At 40.8% G+C, this 21,616-nt stretch overlaps 1 protein-coding gene across 1 annotated transcript in view; it reads left to right on the forward strand.

Annotated features, from left to right (window-relative positions):
• Window positions 1–324: 324 nt before the first annotated feature.
• The window catches only part of LOC135098503 (uncharacterized), an 89,180-nt gene continuing 67,888 nt past the window's right edge, over window positions 325–21,616 (forward strand). Inside the window, exons 1-2 of the mRNA XM_064000917.1 lie at window positions 325–446; window positions 932–1,036. Of these exons, the coding sequence (XP_063856987.1) occupies window positions 409–446; window positions 932–1,036 (143 nt within the window). The 5' untranslated portion in view covers window positions 325–408. The remainder of the gene's footprint in view (window positions 447–931; window positions 1,037–21,616) is intronic.

The raw sequence follows: 21,616 nt of genomic DNA on the forward strand, positions 1-21,616 counted from the left end.
TTCAAGTCTACATAAGCCTCAATAAATACGAGAGCTGTGGTGGTGACCTGCTTCCCGACTGCCAATCAGAGCATTCTATTTTTCCGTTTTCTTCCTTACTCTTCGTAAAGCTCACGTGTCCTTCATTTGTCCTTACTTCTTGCTTCACAGTGTATTGGTAAGTGTCTTCTACTGCTAATAAAACCGTGATTTTATTGTTTTGTATCATTACAAGTAGTATTGCGAGAGTGGCTCTGTTCTTAGTGACAGTTACCTCAGCACAACCTCCACCAATCAGCACCAAGTATTCAAGTCACGTGATACTCTCTCCTCGCCGTCTCCTCAGCCATTCGCCCTGCTCCCGCTGACGTGACGGGTCTCCGGTTGTGTTACGGCGGTGAAGCGGTGTTGCGTCTGTCCTCGGCGGGCATGTTGTGGTGGACTGCGGTGTGGGGGGAGAGGTGGATGTGAGTATGGCTGGCCTGGTGGTGGATAGGGAGGAGAGGATAGTGGAAGAGAGATGTGGAGAGTAGGATGGTGGGAGGGGGAGGTGGAGGTGGCCATGGCGGACGTGACTGGGTTGAGGTGGTGGTTGTGGTGGTGTTTGGTATGGTTGGAATGGTTGTAGAGGGTGTTGGTAGTGATGGTGAACGTGACTGGCTTGTGGTAAAGGTGGTTGTGGTTGCTGGGATGGTGGTGGTTGTGTAACAGTGGTGGGGGTAGCGGACGTAACGGTGTTGTGGTTGTTGGGTGTGGTTGAGAGGTTGGGGTGGTGATGTGGTGGTGGTGGTAGTTGGGAGTGGTGGTGTGGTGGTGGTGGTAGTGATGTTACGGTTGTCAGGGTTTATAGGGAGATGGTCATGTGTGTGTGTGTGTGTGTGTGTGTGTGTGTGTATTCCTGTAATCAGCAAATTGTAGTCACTCGTTCGCTTGTTTCACCTCCCTGCTTCAGGCCTTCCTTCTCTCCCCTGCCCTCCCTCCCCGCTCTCTTCCTCGCATGCCTGCCACCCTCTCCCCGCTCTTCCTCGCCTGCTCTCCCCTGCCCCTCCTGTCCCAGGTGAGTGTTACCTTATTTTGAGTCAATATATATATATATATATAATATATATATATATATATATATATATATATATATATATATATATATATATATATATATATATATATATATATATATATATATATATATATATATATATATATATATATATATATAATGGTTTTTATTTGAGAATGAAGCTCCACACGTAATGAAAGGTAGCAATCTGTGGTTTTGAATACTATTATTGGACTATTTATGTAAACTTACCATAGAAAATTCATTCTATTAGGAAATGTGTGTATATTTCAACTATTTCATCTATACAATGACCTATTTGATGTGACGTCAGTGAGAGAGAGAGAGAGAGAGAGAGAGAGAGAGAGAGAGAGAGAGAGAGAGAGAGAGAGAGAGAGAGAGAGACAGCAAATGAGGCAATATTTTAACTTTCCTGACTCTGTGATGATGAAAGTTATATGATTGAGGTTGCAGTTAAGTAAGTTGAGAAGCTGAGCAGATAAGTGCAAGTACACCACCTGTCTGTCTGTCCGTCATTGTCGGTCAGTCAGTCAGTCTGTTGATGGAGGATGTTGTTCATGGAGGACTGATGGCGAGACTAATGTGTGCCTGTCTGTCTACGTGATGCTTCCCTCCGCTGTTTCATTACGTAGACAAAATACATGAACAGGAAATACTAGTTTCATTTATTAATGGACTGGTGTGGTGGTGGTGGTGGTGGTGGCGGCGGCGGCGGCGGCATCAGCAGTATTCAGGTGTCATATCTGTAACATAAGAACATAAGAAATAAGGGAAGCTGCAAGAAGCGACCAGGCTTACACTTGGCAGTCCCTGTATGAAACACACCTATTTCCATCTGTTATCCCCATCCATAAATTTGTCTAATCTTCTCTTAAAGCTCTCTAGTGTCCTAGCACTAACTACATGATTACTGAGTCCGTTCCACTCACCTACCACTCTATTTGAGAACCAATTTTTTCCTATCTCCTTCCTAAACCTAAATTTTTCAAGCTTGAACCCGTTATTTCTTGTTCTACCCTGGTTGCTGATCCTAAGAATTTTGCTTACATCTCCCTTGTTATAACCCTTATACCACTTAAAGACTTCTATCAGGTCCCCTCTTAACCTACGTCTCTCTAAAGAATGTAAATTTAACAGCTTCAACCTCGCCTCGTAAGGAATACTCCTCATCCCCTGTATCCTTTTAGTCATTCTCTTCTGTACTGATTCTAATAGACCTATATCTTTCCTGTAATGTGGGGACCAGAACTGCACAGTTCTAGATGAGGTCTGACCAGCGCCAAGTATAACTTTAATATTACTTCCGGCCTTCTACTTTTAACACTCCTAAAAATGAATCCTAGTACCCTATTTGCCTTGTTTCTGGCTTCTATGCATTGTTTCCTTAGACGGAGTTCAGAGCTAACTATAACTCCTAAATCTTTCTCGTACCCTGTACCTACCAGAGTTTGGGTGTTTAATGTGTACCTATTGTGTGGGTTTCCTCTACCTACGCTAAGCACTTTGCATTTATTGATATTAAATTGCATTTGCCATCTATCCGTCCATTCATTCATTCTATCTAAGTCTGCCTGCAAGGCGATGGCATCCGATTCTGACCTAATTAATCTACCTATCTTTGTGTCATCCGCAAATTTACTAACATCGCTACTAATTCCACTATCCAAGTTATTGTAACGTAATAGGGAATGAAGGCAATACGTATGCGATGGCAGCTTGAAGGTAACAACTGGTGATGAAAGGTGGTGGTTGGTGGTGGTGGCAGGATTCTCTCTCTCTCTCTCTCTCTCTCTCGGGAATTAGCCAGCTCTCCTCTCGGCCTCATCCCTCACTTACTGCTTCCCTCCCTCCCTCAACCATTCAGCCTGACTCACTCCCATTGCTTCCTCAAGTCTCCCTCTCATCCCTCATTCATCCTTTTATCCTTATCCTTCCATCATCCACTCTTCCGCTCCTTCCTCACTCCTGTCCCTCTGATATTCACTCACCCGCAGCCTGTTCCCCTACTCGGCTGTTTGTCACGCCAGCAGCAGGAACATTTGTGATTCAAAGGTAGTGTGATATGAGTAGGCTTCAAAGAAAGTTTGAATCAAGTCCATAATATATACAATTTATTTACACCAACAAGAGTTCTCTTTACGGGGTAGTGTAGTAACGTGGTGGTGATTGGTCTCTGATTACTGGAGAGACTAACAATACGTCACTGTTTTGTGTCAGTGAAACAGCGACATTACTTCACTTAATTTTATAATTTGTTCAGAGTCTGTGCACACACCAACGCTGCGGCCCTCCGTCGGCCGGCAGGGCTCGCAGGACGCGGCCACTTTCAGCGAGCGTCACTCCCTCTCTCCTCTCTCTGCCTCTGGAGGTGCTGCCGGCTAACATACAGCGGACGCTTAGTAGACATAACATCAACATTTGCATCAGAACCACGTGGTCATGTTGGCGCCTGCTGTTGTGTTAGTTGGCGATATTTGTTCAGACGAACAACAGGGAAGTGTCCTGTACTAAATAAACAAAGGACAACTTCCGTGATGTTTAACAGAGTCTGTTCCTGCCTGTCCTTACCTACCTATGGGTACAAGCCCTCTCTCATCTACTTTCACCGCCATTCCTCCCTCATCCCTTCCCATATGGTTCTCTCTCTCTCTCTCTCTCTCTCTCTCTCTCTCTCTCTCTCTCTCTCTCTCTCTCTCTCTCTCAACAACTTTGTTGATCAAATTAGAAACTTTCTTGCTCTTTTTTTTTTTTCTGGCGGCAATAACGAGTTATATTCCACGTCTTCTTGCGCTCTTTTCCGATATTTCTTTTCACGGAGTTATTCGTTTTCCTTTCCTTCTCTAGTAATGGCAGTGGGGGAGTCCCCAGCAGACGTCTTGCCCATTATGTTTATGACTCACGTATAACTGAGTGCGTGATGAGCGGGTAACTGTGTGAGGCCTTTATGACTGCAGCGAGAAGTGGTAGTGGTGGTGGTGGTGGTAAAAAGTAGGATCATCATCATCAAAATCATCTTCATATTACTACTAACAATATTCCTCTTGTTTCATTTCCTTAACTAAATAACCACGCGACATATATTTTCTTTCATACATTTCCTGTTTTTTTTTTTTTTTTCCTAACCATCATCATTTCAAATCTTTCCGTACCAGCGGCATGCTCGTACATTTATTCGTTTATTTATTTTTCTTCCGCGCGCGGTTCCCATTCCCTCCCATCACCACTTTTCTGTTCCCACGCTCTCTCCGCCGCTTGTTGTTTCGCCCCCTCCCCTTAATTATGTTATGCGTGAAATTGTAAGCGATTGTTCCGCGTTGATTTACTTTATTCCCCTTTGCTTGTGTTCGCTGCTCTCGCTTCGGGGTTCGGCGCGTTAACAGAACAAACCGAAGCCATGGTGAAAAAATATAAATGGAAGTTGAATGGAGTGAATAAAAAAAGTGGGAAAATGAACAACTGGGTCTTTTATGGTGTGTAAGTGCGTTATAGTGTGTGTGTGTGTGTGTGTGTGTGTGTGTGTGTGTGTGTTTTACCTTGTCTTTTTTTCTGTCCATTTTTCCTTTGAAGTTTGCTAATTTAAGTTTTTTTTTATTCATCTTTTTTTTTATTTAAATTATTTTATATATTTCTTTCTTTACACCTTTTTTTTTTTTTTATCTCATCTCATATTTTCCCCTTTTTTATTTTATTCTCTCATTTTCTCTATTTATTCTCTCATTTTCATCCCACGCGTTCATTTTTCTTTTGATTTGTTTATTATCCTCCCTCTTCCTCTCTCATTTCCTACCTCCTCTCTCCCCCACTCTTTCTTTCTCTTCCTCTCCCAGCCTCCTTCCCTCTCCCCATTTATTAAGACGACACGACATTTTTTGCCTCTCCTCCAATAGTTCCCTTTAATAAACAACTTTCCCTGTGTTCCCATGACCCACTTTCCTCTACCCGCCTTCTTCTGCTCGACGGCTGCCCCGGCGCTGGAGCTCCCGACTTTTTACCTATTTTTTTCAACATTTTTGGCAAGTCTGCACTCTTGGGGCTGTTCTACGGTAACTATGAATGCCTCTAGAGCAACTCTGAAACCGTGAATCCGGAAAATACACGTGCTGTGTGGTGTAATTTTGTGTGTTATGATGGTGACTGCAGCCTCGAACGGAAACATGCAGTACGACAGTGCTTCCCTGCTCGACTTGCGACCCTCCCTGGATTCACCTCTACCTGCTGAATTCATTAATGACGTAAGAAGACTACAAGAACTACAGGCAAGTCACAATGAGAAGAAATACTCTGAAAATGCAACGACAAGAAAGCACCGCAAGGGGAGAAGAGGGCGGCGCAGCGGTGTACGGGTGAGAATGAGGAGACGTGGCATGAGAACCCCACTGCCAGCCATCACCTTTGGTAATATACGCTCAATTAGAAATAAAATGGATGAGTTGTGCACCAACTGTAAGTTTATCCGAGAATATAGAGACAGTGCAGTAATCGCCCTCACGGAAACCTGGTTACAAGATCGGGATGCGGATAGCACAGTGACTATTGATGGGTTTGTGTTGGTGCGGTCTGACAGGAGAGGTGTTGATAAGAACCGAGGGGGTGGCGTTGCTGCTTATGTAAATAACAGATGGTGTTCACAAATTAAAGTTAAGGAAAGCTACTGTGACAACAACATCGAGTATTTAGCGTTTACCTGTCGACCCTTTTACCTACCACGTGAACTTAGCAAGATAAATGTAGTACTTGTGTATATACCCCCGGATGCGGATGAATCTATAGCAGCTGATACACTAGAAAACTGTGTTACAAACTGTGAAAACGAAAGCCCGAACAGCGCAATAATTGTTTTAGGTGATTTTAATCATTGCGGTTTTTCAAGGAAAAGTCCCTACATACTACCAAACAGTGCATTGTTTCACAAGAGGCAACGCTACACTAGATAAGATGTATTGTAACATTAAGGATGGATACAAAGTTTTAAACGACCTAACATTGGAAATGGAGACCATAACATGCTATATTTTGTTCCTACATATAAACAGCTACTGAAAAGAGTTAAACCGAAAGAAATTGAAATTAGAAAATGGGATGATAATAACAGGCAACAACTACAAGCGTGTTTTGAGTGTACAGACTGGTCTGCCCTGATAGAAAACGGAATTGATATCAACACCAACTTAGATATTTTCGATAGTTATTTCCACTTCTGCTTTGATATGATCGTACCTACCAAGAAAATAAAGATATACCCAAACAATAAACCATGGATTAATTCAGAGCTAAAATCTATGCTAAATGAAAAACACAGACTCGAGCGTAATAGAAGTGATGCTGAAAGAAGAATATTGCAAAGATACATAGATAAGAAAATATCTGATTCTAAAAGAATATACAAAAAAAAAGTTGAAGGCTTGTTTAAGACAAATAGAGTAAAAGACGCTTGGAAGGGACTTAAAACCCTGTGTGGGCACAAGAAGAAACAGAGTGTGCCTGAACCAGAAAATATCAACACATATGTAAACGAAATGAACGCGTTCTTTGCGAGATTTGAAAGCCATGATTTCAGTGATGCGTGTAATGAGGTAATGACAGAAATTCAATCTCATAATGACGAAAGAATAATAATTAGGCAAGAAGACGTGCAGAAGTCCCTGCAGAATATACGGGCAGGTAAAGCTACAGGGCCAGACGGAATGCCTGCTATGGTACTTAAACATTGTGCAAAACAACTGACACCCGTACTGACAACATTATTTCAGGATTCAGTAGATCAGGGAGTGGTACCTTATAAATGGAAGGAATCTGAAGTAAAACCTATTGCAAAAATTAACTGTCCAAAAGATCCCAAAGATTTTAGACCTGTAGTATTAACATCTAATATTATGAAATGTTTAGAAAGTGTATTGAAAAATTACATCTGTGAAGAAACTAATAATATAAAAGACCGTATGCAGTTTGCTTATTGTAATAATAGGAGTGTACAGGATGCGACACTTACATTATTGAATGATGTTTACAAACATTTAGATAAGCCCAAATCACAAATTAGAGCACTGTTTATTGATTTTAGTTCAGCATTTAATACAATGCAACCTCATATTCTGCTCAATAAAATGCTAGAAATGGGTGTAAATAGAAATATCTTAAAATGGATTTTTAGCTTTTTATCCCAGAGACCCCAGTATACCAATGTAAACAATGTTAAGTCTGATGTGATATTAACTAACACAGGAGCCCCACAAGGTTGTGTGTTGTCCCCTGTTCTTTTCACCTTGTACACCGATGATTGTAGAAGTGGAATTGATGACTGTACTATTGTGAAATATGCTGATGATAGTTATCTTAGGAAAAATTGTAAATGATAATTATGAAGGCTATTTAACTCAAGTTAAAAAATTTGTTGATTGGGGTAAACAAAATTTTTTGGAGCTCAATGTAAAGAAAACTAAGGAGATGATATTTGATTTCAGAACTAAAAACAAACATGTACCAGACCTATTAACAATTAGAGAAGAAAACGTAGAAAGAGTAAACCAGTATAAGTATCTGGGCTTTATGATCGATGAGCAGTTGAAGGGCAGTGTCAATACAGATATGGTGTCAAGGAAATGTAATCAAAGACTACACTTTGTACGTATTTTGCGCAACTTACATGTAGATAAAATGATCATTAGCCTATTCTACAAATCATTGTTGGAACTAGTCCTAAACTTTTCGATCACTGCCTGTTATGGAAAGCTTTTTTTTTTTTTTTTTTATGTAGGAAGGATACTGGCCAAGGGCAACAAAAATCTAATAAAAAAAATGCCCACTGAAATGCCAGTCCCTAAAAGGGTCAAAGCAGTGGTCAAAAATTGGTGGATAAGTGTCTTGAAACCTCCCTCTTGAAGGAATTCAAGTCATAGGAAGGTGGAAATACAGAAGCAGGCAAGGAGTTCCAGAGTTTACCAGAGAAAGGGATGAATGATTGAGAATACTGGTTAACTCTTGCGTTAGAGAGGTGGACAGAATAGGAGTGAGAGAAAGAAGAAAGTCTTGTGCAGCGAGGCCGCGGAAGGAGGGGAGGCATGCAGTTAGCAAGATCAGAAGAGCAGTTAGCATGAAAATAGCGGTAGAAGACAGCTAGAGATGCAACATTGCGGCGGTGAGAGAGAGGCTGAAGACAGTCAGTTAGAGGAGAGGAGTTGATGAGACGAAAAGCTTTTGATTCCACCCTGTCTAGAACAGCAGTATGAGTGGAACCCCCCCAGACATGTGAAGCATACTCCATACATGGACGGATAAGGCCCTTGTACAGAGTTAGCAGCTGCGGGGGTGAGAAAAACTGGCGGAGACGTCTCAGAACACCTAACTTCATGGAAGCTGTTTTAGCTAGAGATGAGATGACTTGTGAAGTTTCCAGTTCAGATTATAAGTAAAGGACAGACCGAGGATGTTCAGTGTAGAAGAGGGGGATAATTGAGTGTCATTGAAGAAGAGGGGATAGTTGTCTGGAAGATTGTGTCGAGTTGATAGATGGAGGAATTGAGTTTTTGAGGCATTGAACAATACCAAGTTTGCTCTGCCCCAATCAGAAATTTTAGAAAGATCAGAAGTCAGGCGTTCTGTGGCTTCCCTGCGTGATATGTTTACCTCCTGAAGGGTTGGACGTCTATGAAAAGACGTGGAAAAGTGCAGGGTGGTATCATCAGCATAGGAGTGGATAGGACAAGAAGTTTGTTTTAGAAGATCATTAATGAATAATAAGAAGAGAGTGGGTGACAGGACAGAACCCTGAGGAACACCACTGTTAATAGATTTAGGAGAAGAACAGTGACCGTCTACCACAGCAGCAATAGAACGGTCAGAAAGGAAACTTGAGATGAAGTTACAGAGAGAAGGATAGAAACCGTAGGAGGGTAGTTTGGAAATCAAAGCTTTGTGCCAGACTCTATCAAAGGCTTTTGATATGTCCAAGGCAACAGCAAAAGTTTCACCAAAGTCTCTAAAAGAGGATGACCAAGACTCAGTAAGGAAAGCCAGAAGATCACCAGTCGAGCGGCCTTGACGGAACCCATACTGGCGATCAGATATAAGGTTGTGAAGTGAAAGATGTTTAAGAATCTTCCTGTTGAGGATAGATTCAAAAACTTTAGATAAGCAGGAAATTAAAGCAATAGGACGGTAGTCTGAGGGATTAGAGCGGTCACCCTTTTTAGGAACAGGTTGAATGTAGGCAAACTTCCAGCAAGAAGGAAAGGTAGATGTTGACAGACAGAGCTGAAAGAGTTTGACTAGGCAAGGTGCAAGCACGGAGGCACAGTTTCGGAGAACAATAGGAGGGACCCCATCAGGTCCATAAGCCTTCTGAGGGTTTAGGCCAGCGAGGGCATGGAAAACATCATTACGAAGAATTTTAATACGAGGCATGAAGTAGTCAGAGGGTGGAGGAGAGGGAGGAACAAGCCCAGAATCGTCCAAGGTAGAGTTTTTAGCAAAGGTTTGAGCAAAGAGTTCAGCTTTAGAAATAGATGTGATAGCAGTGGTGCCATCTGGTTGAAGTAGAGGAGGGAAAGAAGAAGAAGCAAAGTTATTGGAGATATTTTTGGCTAGATGCCAGAAATCACGAGGGGAGTTAGATCTTGAAAGGTTTTGACATTTTCTGTTAATGAAGGAGTTTTTGGCTAGTTGGAGAACAGACTTGGCATGGTTCCGGGCAGAAATATAAAGTGCATGAGATTCTGGTGAAGGAAGGCTTAAGTACCTTTTGTGGGCCACCTCTCTATCATGTATAGCACGAGAACAAGCTGTGTTAAACCAAGGTTTAGAAGGTTTAGGACGAGAAAAAGAGTGAGGAATGTACGCCTCCATGCCAGACACTATCACCTCTGTTATGCGCTCAGCACACAAAGACGGGTCTCTGACATGGAAGCAGTAGTCATTCCAAGGAAAATCAGCAAAATACCGCCTCAGGTCCCCCCAACTAGCAGAGGCAAAACGCCAGAGGCACCTTCGCTTAGGGGGATCCTGAGGAGGGATTGGAGTGATAGGACAAGATAAAGATATGAGATTGTGATCGGAGGAGCCCAACGGAGAAGAAAGGGTGACAGCATAAGCAGAAGGATTAGAGGTCAGGAAAAGGTCAAGAATGTTGGGCGTATCTCCAAGACGGTCAGGAATACGAGTAGGGTGTTGCACCAATTGCTCTAGGTCATGGAGGATAGCAAAGTTGTAGGCTAGTTCACCAGGATGGTCAGTGAAGGGAGAGGAAAGCCAAAGCTGGTGGTGAACATTGAAGTCTCCAAGAATGGAGATCTCTGCAAAAGGGAAGAGGGTCAGAATGTGCTCCACTTTGGAAGTTAAGTAGTCAAAGAATTTCTTATAGTCAGAGGAGTTAGGAGAGAGGTATACAGCACAGATAAATTTAGTATGAGAATGACTCTGTAGTCGTAGCCAGATGGTGGAAAACTCGGAAGATTCAAGAGCGTGGGCACGAGAGCAGGTTAAGTCATTGCGCACATAAACGCAGCATCCAGCTTTGGATCGAAAATGAGGATAGAGAAAGTAGGAGGGAACAGAAAAGGGGCTACTGTCAGTTGCCTCAGACACCTGAGTTTCAGTGAGGAAAAGAAGATGAGGTTTAGAAGAGGAGAGGTGGTGTTCTACAGATTGAAAATTAGATCTTAGACCGCGAATGTTGCAGAAGTTAATGAAGAAAAAGTTGAGGGGGGTGTCAAGACACTTAGGGTCGTCGACGGAAAGGCAGTCCGACCTGGGGACATTTATGGTCCCCTCCCCAGATGGGGACTCCGAGGCTGGTGTAGGAGTCGCCATGATTTTAAAATTTTTGGAGTGAAGGGTGTGTGTGTTATTAGGTGCTTGTATCCTGTAAGGATAAAAATAAGCTGGGAAGGATTGTTAAGAAGGCAGGAAAATTAGGTGCACAGACCATATTAGATAAGCTCTATCAGACAGGTACAATGAAACAAGTGGACAGGATAATGAAAGATATCACTCATCCGCTACATAACTGTTACACATATCTAAAATCTGGTAGAAGGTTGGCTCTGCCCATGCAGCGTACTGACAGATATAGGAAGTCATTTGTACCTAAAAGCATTCTCCTTTTCAATCATCTATCATCGCTATAATTTTGAGATTTAAGTATTCATGGTTACTGTATGTGATGGTTGATGATGAGGGCAGAAATAGCCCGATATTGCATGTATACGATAGCCCATGTAATGACTCCTTTCTTAATGTTTTATTGTTTTATTGTTTTACTGATTTTATTTACTTTTTAATGTTATGTATAAGCAACTACTAGGGAGCTCTTAAGCCAAAATGAATTTCATTTGTATTACATTTTGTATTACAACTTGACGAATAAATTATCTTATCTTATCTTATCTTTCTTTACCCACAAGTCTTCTCGCTTTATTCCCTCAGTCCTCCCGCCAACTCTCTTAAACGGCCACATATATCGGCTCTTAATTAAACATAGTAGCATCCTCCGACTCTCTCTCTCTCTCTCTCTCTCTCTCTCTCTCTCTCTCTCTCTCTCTCTCTCTCGCTTTCGCTCTCTGGTATTGTCTTCTTCCTTCCGATCTTGTTCCCTCCTCCTCCTCCTCCTCCTCCTCCTCTGCCAGTTGGTAATCAAAGAAAACAATAAATCTCGTTATTGTTTACGTAAATGAAATAAAAAAAAATGCACGGTTAGGTTATCTTGTTATCTTTCACTTCGTTCTTTGCAATGTAGGAGTGAACTCAAATAACCTGTACGTTCTCGCCACACCTTTAATGAACTGTCTCGAGGTCAGAACAGGAGGAAAGAGGTGCGGCTGCTCACGTCTGGTCGTCATCAAGGTCAGCAAACTTGTGTAAACTTTGTGTTCCCTAGAATTGTGTTTAAAAGTTAGTGGAATTGGATTAAAAAAAGATGATGAAAAGGTAAAAAAAGAAAAAAAAATCATCCTTGGACACATTTTGCTAGGTACGTTTTAGGTATAGATATGTCTTAACTTTCTCTGGTGAAGTTTATTCCTTTTCTTTTATATAATATTATGGGGAAGTGTCTTTTTCTCTTTTTATCTCCAGTAGGGGAAAGGAAGGTACGATGGTCATTCGCTGTATTATGAGTGGCATCTTATTTATTTATTTTTTTTTTCATGTTTTCTCTTGGAGGGGAGAGGGAGATGAGAGAAGCACAGGCAGGAAAAGCATTCGTGTACTTTAATATCAGTTTGGTTGTATGATGCGTCGCTGTTTCTTTTTTCACTACAGATTCTATTAAAATACTTCATGGATTTTTTTTTTTCACCAAGCGTCACTTTTTCCCCAAGTTGTTATGCCGCTAACACGCTATGAAAATGAAGCCCCGTGTTTGCCGCCTCACTGTCCGGCATGGCGGCGTCCCGAGCCGGTGCTGCTGATTGAGTGGGTCGTGGGAGGAAAGAAAAGCAACACACGCCGTTACGAAGTTAAGTAGTTAGAAAGTTAAGACGACGCGCGACAAAATAAGAAAAAAAAAAAGCCTTGCAAAGATGAAGAGAATGCAGACATGATGAGGAAAGCAGCCTGAACGAGACAAACTGAGTCTTTTTATCATCTTTTCTCTCTTTCTTTTGGTTCAACTCTTTTGTTTCAGAATGAAGAGTGAAGTCTCCTCTTATTCTGCGTCTAATTTGACATGCATGTGGAGGCGCTGGCTATCTGAGTGAGTGATATGCTAAAAGTCGCCACTCAACATCAAGTACGAGCCAGTGGACAGGTATGCATGATTCAGACGTAAGGAAAGGCCAAGGTTCTTATGTGTACTAGTGCTGTCCTTCTAAATATAAGTGAATATCCCTGTTCTGCATGTGATGAAGAGCCCCTACAAGAACAAAGCAGCTGAATATTCAAGAAAACGGTGTCTGAGACGTGTATGGATAGTAAATGGAAAATGGCTTAAAAAAATGTTGAACGCACAAAAAAATCAACAGCAGTAGTAGCAGAAGAAGAACAAGAACAAGAAAAGAATAATAAGATTAAGAAAGTAACAAGAACAAGAACGAGGGGAAGAATGAACTGAATAGAAGCAACGTTTTCAAACAGCACATCATAAATAAAGCAGCAATATCGTAAAATGTCGCTGTAGCGTAAGCAGTATAAGCACACATCACATTACCAAGGCCAGACGAGGACAGGCAATTTTCGTTCTCCCACACAAAACAGAAAGGAAAGATGAGCAATGACCTCCTTTTACATTTCCCTATTTGAGTTCGTCGTACTGCTGTCATTAAGCGCCGCGTGCTCGGAACCCTCCCCTTTATGTGCCAGTGGTGTAGCGTAAACCACTCCCTCGAAAATCGAACGACCCCACCACTTTTGGATTGTAGTATTGGACGAAGGTAAAGTTTACATGTTAAACATCGTTGTACCTTCAGTGTCCCAATTACAATCACAAACAGACTGACGCAGGCCACACACAGAGACATTCTGCCGCGGACAAACATGATCAGGTGCATTGGATGGTGGACACACACACACACACACACACACACACACACACACACACACACACACACACACACACACACACACACACACACACACACACACACACGTAATACTACAAACGAAACTGTCCCTCTACCCTGCGCTGCGACCGTGAAGGCTGCGACGAACTGGTGAACTGGGAGAATGGAAGGGAAAGAATGCCACGCATTAAAAAAGAAAAAAAAATTTAAATACGATTTAGAATAGAAAATCTTTATACCCTCTTTTTCCCATAACAGAAAAGACCGATTTTCCTTCCCTTGATATCGTGAAAACATGTCAAATTTACACTCTGAGAGACTATACGTAAACTGATACTCGTGTTTGTACGAGAGCTGGCAAGGAGCGAGGCGCGGGTAAGGAGCTGGAGCTTTGGCATGGGGAGTGAAGCAGGTGCAAGGAGGAAGCCTGGCGAGAACAAAGGGATGAAAGGTAAACGTGAGAATCAACTGAGTGCTTAAGAGGTGTGAAGAGAGAGCAGGAGGAGGTGATGGAGGTGGAGGTGGAAAGAGGAAGGTAAGGATTGAAGATATAAATATTCCCCCTTCCTTTACCTTGTTTTTGTTTTAGTTTCTTTCTTTGTTTCACACCTTTCTTCCTTCCTACATTCATGCAGGTATTCACTGTCGTACCTTTTCTTTACTCTTCTTTTTTTTTCTCTTCCTTCTTTTTCTTCATTCTTTATTTTCCTTTCATCTTTTTGTGTATATATATATATATATATATATATATATATATATATATATATATATATATATATATATATATATATATATATATATATATATATATATATATATATATATATATATATATATATATATATATATATATATATATATATATATATATATATATATATATATATATATATATATATATATATATATATATATATATATATATATATATATATATATATATATTAGTCTTTCTTCTTTCATTAACGCCTTATTTCCTTTCTTCCAATCCTACTTCTTTTTTCTTCTTCCCTTCCCCTCATCCTTTCTGTAACCATCTCTTTCATTTTTACTTTCCTTCTCTTTAATTCATGTCTCTCTTCATTTTACTCTTCCTTCGTACTTTTTTTTTCATTCATTGATTCCTTCTATCCCTACTAGATTTATCCTTTAATCGCACTGTATGTCCCTTCTTACTATTCTTCTCCCTTTTCTTCTCAATACCTTTTTTTTTTTTTTTCCCAGGCACCATTTCTCTCCCTCCAGTTCAATTATATGTTCTTTCCTTCCCATTTTCCTCCATTTCTTTCTGCCACCTTTCCTTCTCGTGCACCATTCCTTTCCTTCCTATCTTCCTGCCTTCCTCAGATCCTCTCTCCTTTCCCACACGCAGCAGAGGGATGAGAAATGTCTGCAGGCAAGATTTAGAGGATTTCTGAGGACCTAGACTTGCGCAACCGAATAAAATGACAAATTATGTATATGTGCGTGCTTAGCCATTAATTTATGCCTGAGCAGTTACCTTCAAGGGACGTTGTCTTCCGAGCGCTGGTGGCCATGCGGGAGTTTAGCGTCATGATCAATCACAGCCAGACTAGAGACGCGGGAGGTGGAATTGTTACCGGTGAGAAAAGTGTAAGAGGCAGACCAGTAATTGTGAACGACTCTAGGTAGGAAAAAGGGAGTCCGTTGTGTAACTTAATCATTCACTCACTTATGTTAAGACTGTGAGATGTATGAAATGTAAATGCAAGGTCGATAATTTTCTACAGTTGAGAAAATTTATTATGAAGGATCCTTGCGAAAAAAAATAAAAATAAATAAAATAAATAAATAAAAAGTCAGTAACCTAACCATTCACTCACATGAATAAAGACTAAGAGAGGCAATGAAATATAAATATGCACAAGTTCAACAGTTTACCACATCAGAAAGAAACCTTTGAAAACTGTACCATTCACTCAAATAAATTAAAACTTATAGAGGAGAGGTATAAAATATAAATGCAAGCTCAATAATAATAATAAGAGATGTTTTACTCGAGGGCTTCTTAAGATAAATTGGAGGAAGATGGGAGGAGAAGCAGCAGTGTGGCTTGGAGTGGAGAAGGAGACACACTGGAGGAGGGAAGAAGGGAGGGAGGAAGGAGGCGTGGAGGAGAAAGGTGGAAATTAAAGGCATTTTGAGGGTGGGAAGCGATATGACAAGACTGATCGTAAGAAAAATGAAAACCGAAGGAGGAGGAGAAGAAGAAGGAGGAGGAGGAGGAGAGAACAAAAATATGAGAGGAAGAAGAAACGTTGACGGTGTTAGAGAAGGAAGAAGAAGAAGAAGAAAAGAAGAAGAGGAGGAGGAGAAGGAGGAGAAGGAGGAGGAAGAAGGAGGAGAAGGAGAAGGAGAAGGAAGAGGAGGAGGAGGAGGAGGAGGAGGAGGAGGAGAACGAGGAGGAACATAAAAAAAAACGAGAGAGAGAGAGAGAGAGAGAGAGAGAGAGAGAGAGAGAGAGAGAGAGAGAGAGAGAGAGAGAAACAGCAGCAGCAGGAGTTGAAGGAAACAAAGAAAAGACGGAGAAGAGGAGGAGGAGGAGGAGGACGACAACGACGAAGAGAAAGAAGCAGACGAATAAGATAAAAATAGAAGCAGAAGAGGCAAGGCAACAGCGGGAGGTGAAAGAGATATCCATGTTAATGTTTAATCCGATTTTATGAACCTACCGTAAAATAAATACACTCTCTGGATGTTTCCTCCTTTGCTTCCCGGGGGCAATTTGGAGGCTGTCGCAGGGAAGGCTGTTGTGGTGTGTTGCCGGGCCGGGACAGCTGGGTGGCGGTGAAGTGTCCGGCGCACGTGGGGATGCTACTCTATTGCTTGTTGGTGCCAGATCAGTTTTGTACTCCTGTTTGAAGAGGATCATCCCCATTTGACGTGGAATTGCTGGAAAGAGAAGAAAGAGGAGGAGGAGAAGGAGGAGGGAGACTAAGAAAAAAGAAAAGGAAGAATGCAAGATACTAGCGAAAGAAAATTTTAATATATTAGGGGCAGACAAATTCACATGTTGTTTATAGAAGAACACGTGGAGGAGTAAGAGAAAGAGAGGCTAGAAAGGGGAATAGAAAGAACACAATGTACTAGAGAACTAGAAAAGAAATTAATGTAAATAATAATAATATATATATATATAAAAAAAAGATCAAGAAAGTTCCCAACGTTGTCAATAGCAGTAATCGAAGAGAACAGTACCAACAGTTACAAAATGACCATGAGAACAATAGAAAAAAAAAAGGTTCGAAAAAAAGGAAAGAACAGAACGTGCGCGTATGAAAACAAACGAAGAACAAGTGGCTGGCATGACGCAAATGGCTAGTCACGGAATAACGAAACAATAACATCACACCTAGCAATCTCGTGGAGCTCGTTACGGCAACACACAGATCAAAACGCAGGTAGGAGTAATGAACTTACGTCAACCGGAACAGGAGACAGAAAAAAGGAGGTTGTAAAAATATTAACATAACTCTTTCTATAAAATTATGATATATGAACATCCTAAAGCAACGCCAGCGAAGTGAAAAGCCTTGTTTCCCCAAAAAGTGACGCAAAATAGTTTCCGCCGTCATTAGTACACCTGCACCTTGCCGCACGTGTCGCCCGCAAGGAAGGTGAAAGGTGACACGCTCAGGGTGACACGCGCAGGAGTTTTTACGTAAGTAGATACCATTCACCATCCCAGAGAGAGAGAGAGAGAGAGAGAAAGAGAGAGAGAGAGAGAGAGAGAGAAGCGAACAGGGACCCAAAGATTAACAGACAGATAAACAGTAGAGACAAGATAACTATGTGAGATATCTTGAAATCTATGGAATACTACGTCTTCCTATATATATAACATTAGCTTGATTACTGAGAAGACAGTGACTAAATATAAATCTAAAAGTAGTAGCATGAGTGACAGAATCTATATGCGTCGTGAACTCTGTCATTACTCCATTGCTCTTTTTTTTTTTTTTATATGCTACAATTGTATAACTTTCCACATGACATACACTATTCATCTGATACACTATTCATCTGACATTTTACAGCAACCACGGAACGGAATATTACGGTATACTTTCCTAGTCCTCGTTCTCGGCACTGACACCTTGATAACACAGTGAAGTATATTATTAGCTAAAGCCAAACTCCTTGAAAACCTCTCAGTGCAGACAAAGAAACCGCCAAGCTGACCATCCGTGTCCAGTGTGAGGTCAGTGATACAAATCAGTGCACAGAGGTGATTTTATTTACGTGTTGGTGTGAGAGTCAATCGTGGTGCAGGGATTGGTGGTGTTGTCTGCGTCATATTACAATTATCAGGAACAATACTACCGGAAGTTGAGGTGTTTCATCAATGGCGAAGCGTGAAACGTGATTATGCCTTCCTAACGCTTCATTTGGTGTGATAACGATGATTAGCACGAAATGTTCAGGATGTAATATAAGCTTCCATACAAATACTAGCTAGTCACTTTCGAATACACACACAAACACACACACACACACACACACGCACACACACGTTTTTTTTTTATTCAGTAGAGGAGAGTTTATCATTAACTAATTCTTGTATCAGTGTACGTATATATATTTTTAGACTGAAGCATCCTAGTGGTGTTTTTTCTTGTGTCAACCCCTTATCTTCATCCCACTAGTTATGTCTCTGGTGAAGAATGCAAAGGAGAAAATCGAAAGGATACTGATTCTCTTGTACTTAACAATACCGAACAAAAATATATAAAAATCGCTATTTTTTTTCTCACATAATTACCTGCACCCTAGTAATTGACGTGTGACATATAGCCTGGCTTTTATATGGACCAGTCTTTTTTTTATCTATTTTTCTGTTCCTCTTAGTATTTACGGATGGATGTCTGCCAGCATCAAGCCGTCATCTGATAATTAAATCATTCTCCCCGAAACTTCTTCACGCTGCTTCCCAAACTTGGACGGAGCGATATTAAAAGTTTCATCGCATTATCCCGCTTAGGTTGATTCCGTTATTAAGCGATACCGCAGCTTGTCCTCTTCAAGTCCAGTCCTGCTCGTAATTTCTCGCGTGATATATTTTGCCGCGACAACGAGTGTCCTACAGCGTGCCTTCAGGATAGCGGAGAAGTTTGCGTCCTTGTGTATTTCAGCAGATCACATTCACATTTTTCTGTATTAACTTTCACGTCTTCTGTATTAACTTTCATCGCTACAAGACACGTCATTCTTTAAGTAACCACTCCGGGATGTATCTTTTGTTCTGCAGCCACGTCTAAATACTTTACTGGCTAAATATTGGAAAGGCTATTCTTTTATTTATTTTTTTCACGTAGATGTTTGAAATTATTTTAGGCAGTGCTTTCTGTGCACTGAATTGTTGTATACCGCAGTAAATTATTAAATTATTAAATTATTAAGTGCTGAAATTAAGCTGGTGTTGTTATTGTGTACGTGTATTCAGTGTGAGTTTGGATAAAATATGTATGGTTAGAATTATTCATGTTGCTGGAATACAGAATTGAGTTTATAGCAGGAATGTGGAATTATAGATATGGGTAGAATTACATGAGTGGATGAAATATACACAAAGGTGGAATTCACTCAGTTTTTTTCTGATATGCTAAGCAACGTAAAGTAATTTTGTTTTGTTTTTTACACCGATTCATACAACCAAGATTACAATTATGGAAGTACCGACTGGCATAGTCTGTCACGATAAAAAGAAAAAAAAGAGTTCCCTGATAGATGGAAAAAAAAAACAGACAAAGAAAATTAAAAGAAAAAAAAAAGAGAAAAAAGTAGAATTAAGAAGAGAACGAGGAGAAAGACAAGAGGGAATAGAAATAGAAACTTAATAATACTGAACTATATGTAGTATTCAATTGACCTTTACTGATGTACAAAAGAGAAGGAGAAGAACAGTGAGTAAAAATAGGAGCTTAATAATAGTGTATATGTTGTAGTACTGAACTGATCTTTACTCTTACTCAGCCTGCACTGTCCCCCCCACCCACCACCCCTTACCCCTTCAATGTGCATGGCCGACACTGACTGCAGCATAAGAGGTGTGTTAATCTCAGCTCACATGTCACCTTGTCCACTGGTGGCACTCGTGGAATGTTTAATGGTTTGCTTGGACATTTCGACAGAACTTCCCCAGGTTGCGTTTTCTTTGCTGCCCGGTGCGGGAATTAGATGTTTGTGGTGAGCAGGTGTTGATTTACAAGATTCGTTCTTCGTTGATACTGTCCTCCTTCTTCTGTTTCTCCTCCCTCTTTTTTTCCTTTTTGTCCTCCTCCTACTTTTCTTTTTCTATTTTTTCTTTCTTTTCTGCTTCTTTTCAATTTTGTTTTTGTTTTTGTTTTCTTTTCTTTTTCCTCCTTTGTATTTTCCTCTTATTTCTACTCCCTCTTCTCTTCCTTCTCCTCGTCCTTCACTTCTTTTTCTATTTTTTCTTTTTTTCTTTTTTTCTTTTCTTGTCATTTTTCCTTCCTCTTTCTTCTTCTTTCTCATCTTCCTCCTCTGATTCCTGACAAGAAGCACATTGTATACCAGACGTCTCGAGATTCATGCATGACCCTGAGTTTTGTCAATAAATCGAAGAAGAAATATACTTCAGAATCTTATGAAATGTCTTACCGCTTCACCAAATCCACGAACAGAAACAACAATTTGCTCGATCCTGCGAAGCTCGATAAAAGAAGTGTAAGAATTAGATTTTTGTTTTAAGGGGGGGGTTAGCCAGGATGAAGTTGTGTATATATATTTTCTTATAAGAATATGGATGTGTTGAAAATATCGATAGTTGTCATTTATAGTAGAATGCGAAGTAGATGAGTGAATGAAATAAGTACATATGTGTAGATAGAGAAGTCACTTGAATAGACAAATAGTTAAGTCACATGAACTAATCACACAATCCTGAATAAAAAAATAAAATTGTGTAAACGAGTAGATAACTCATAATAGATAAATAAATAGAATAGATATAGAAGTCAGATAAATAGAAGGATACCTAAATAAGAACAAACACAAATTAACAAAACAAAACAAAACAAGAAACAGTAAAAACCCTTCAAATTCCAACAGACGAAGGGCGAACACATGCACCACAGCTACACTCAGGCAATGACACCAATGACGCTTCACTAATCAAGATGCCAACACTCAAGAAGAACCAATGGCCTTGACATTACCGACTCCTGACTAATACACTGGCGGCCCGCAACACGTGACACCTGACGGCCCTGCAGTGAGGGGCGGGATGGGGAGAGTGGAAAGGCCCGGCGTGTGAGAGAGGGTGGAATCTCTTTCTCGCTCTCTCTCTCTCTCTCTCTCTCTCTCTCTCTCTCTCTCTCTCTCTCTCTCTCTCTCTCTCTCCTCGTACTTTTGTTGCCCCGCGCTCAACTTGGGTGCACCGCCACACAGACGCGGCCGAATTACAGAAGCGACGTAAAATCCAATTCGAAATGAGACTTGTCCAGTTGCTACCATGATACTGTCTACTTTTGGGACTCACTATCTGTATGAGGTGCCCCGTCACACAAGTAAGCGGCTTTATTGGGGCAGGAGGACACGGAGGATAAAGAAGAAGAGGAGGAGGCCAGAGGGTACAAAAGGAAAGAGAGAAAGAGAGGGAGAGGGCAACAGTAGCAAGAGAGAGAGAGAAAAAAAAAAGCACGTATATGTTATGCAATCCTCGTAAAGTGTTTTTATTATTCTTTTGGACAGGAGAGAGAGAAAATTGAACGTGTGAGAGGAAGGTTTAGAGCGTCGAGGAGGGAAGTGAAGGCAAGGGCCGTGGATGGAGCATAACGAACGAGGCGAGGACGAAAGTACAGTGAAAAGGGAACGTTGAGTCGACAGTGAAAAGTTTATTACGTGCTTTCTGTCTCTATAAAACGCTTGTAAAAATGGACTCTATACCCACACACACACACACACACACACACACAGAGAGAGAGAGAGAGAGAGAGAGAGAGAGGTGGGGGGGAGGAGGTGGTAGTATATATACAATAGGTACGTTTTTATTCTTCATTTTTCCTTTTTTAAATTTTATGTTTCC

The sequence above is a fragment of the Scylla paramamosain genome, unplaced genomic scaffold (genome assembly GCF_035594125.1).
Source record: "Scylla paramamosain isolate STU-SP2022 unplaced genomic scaffold, ASM3559412v1 Contig67, whole genome shotgun sequence".
Classification (NCBI taxonomy): Eukaryota; Metazoa; Arthropoda; class Malacostraca; order Decapoda; family Portunidae; genus Scylla; species Scylla paramamosain.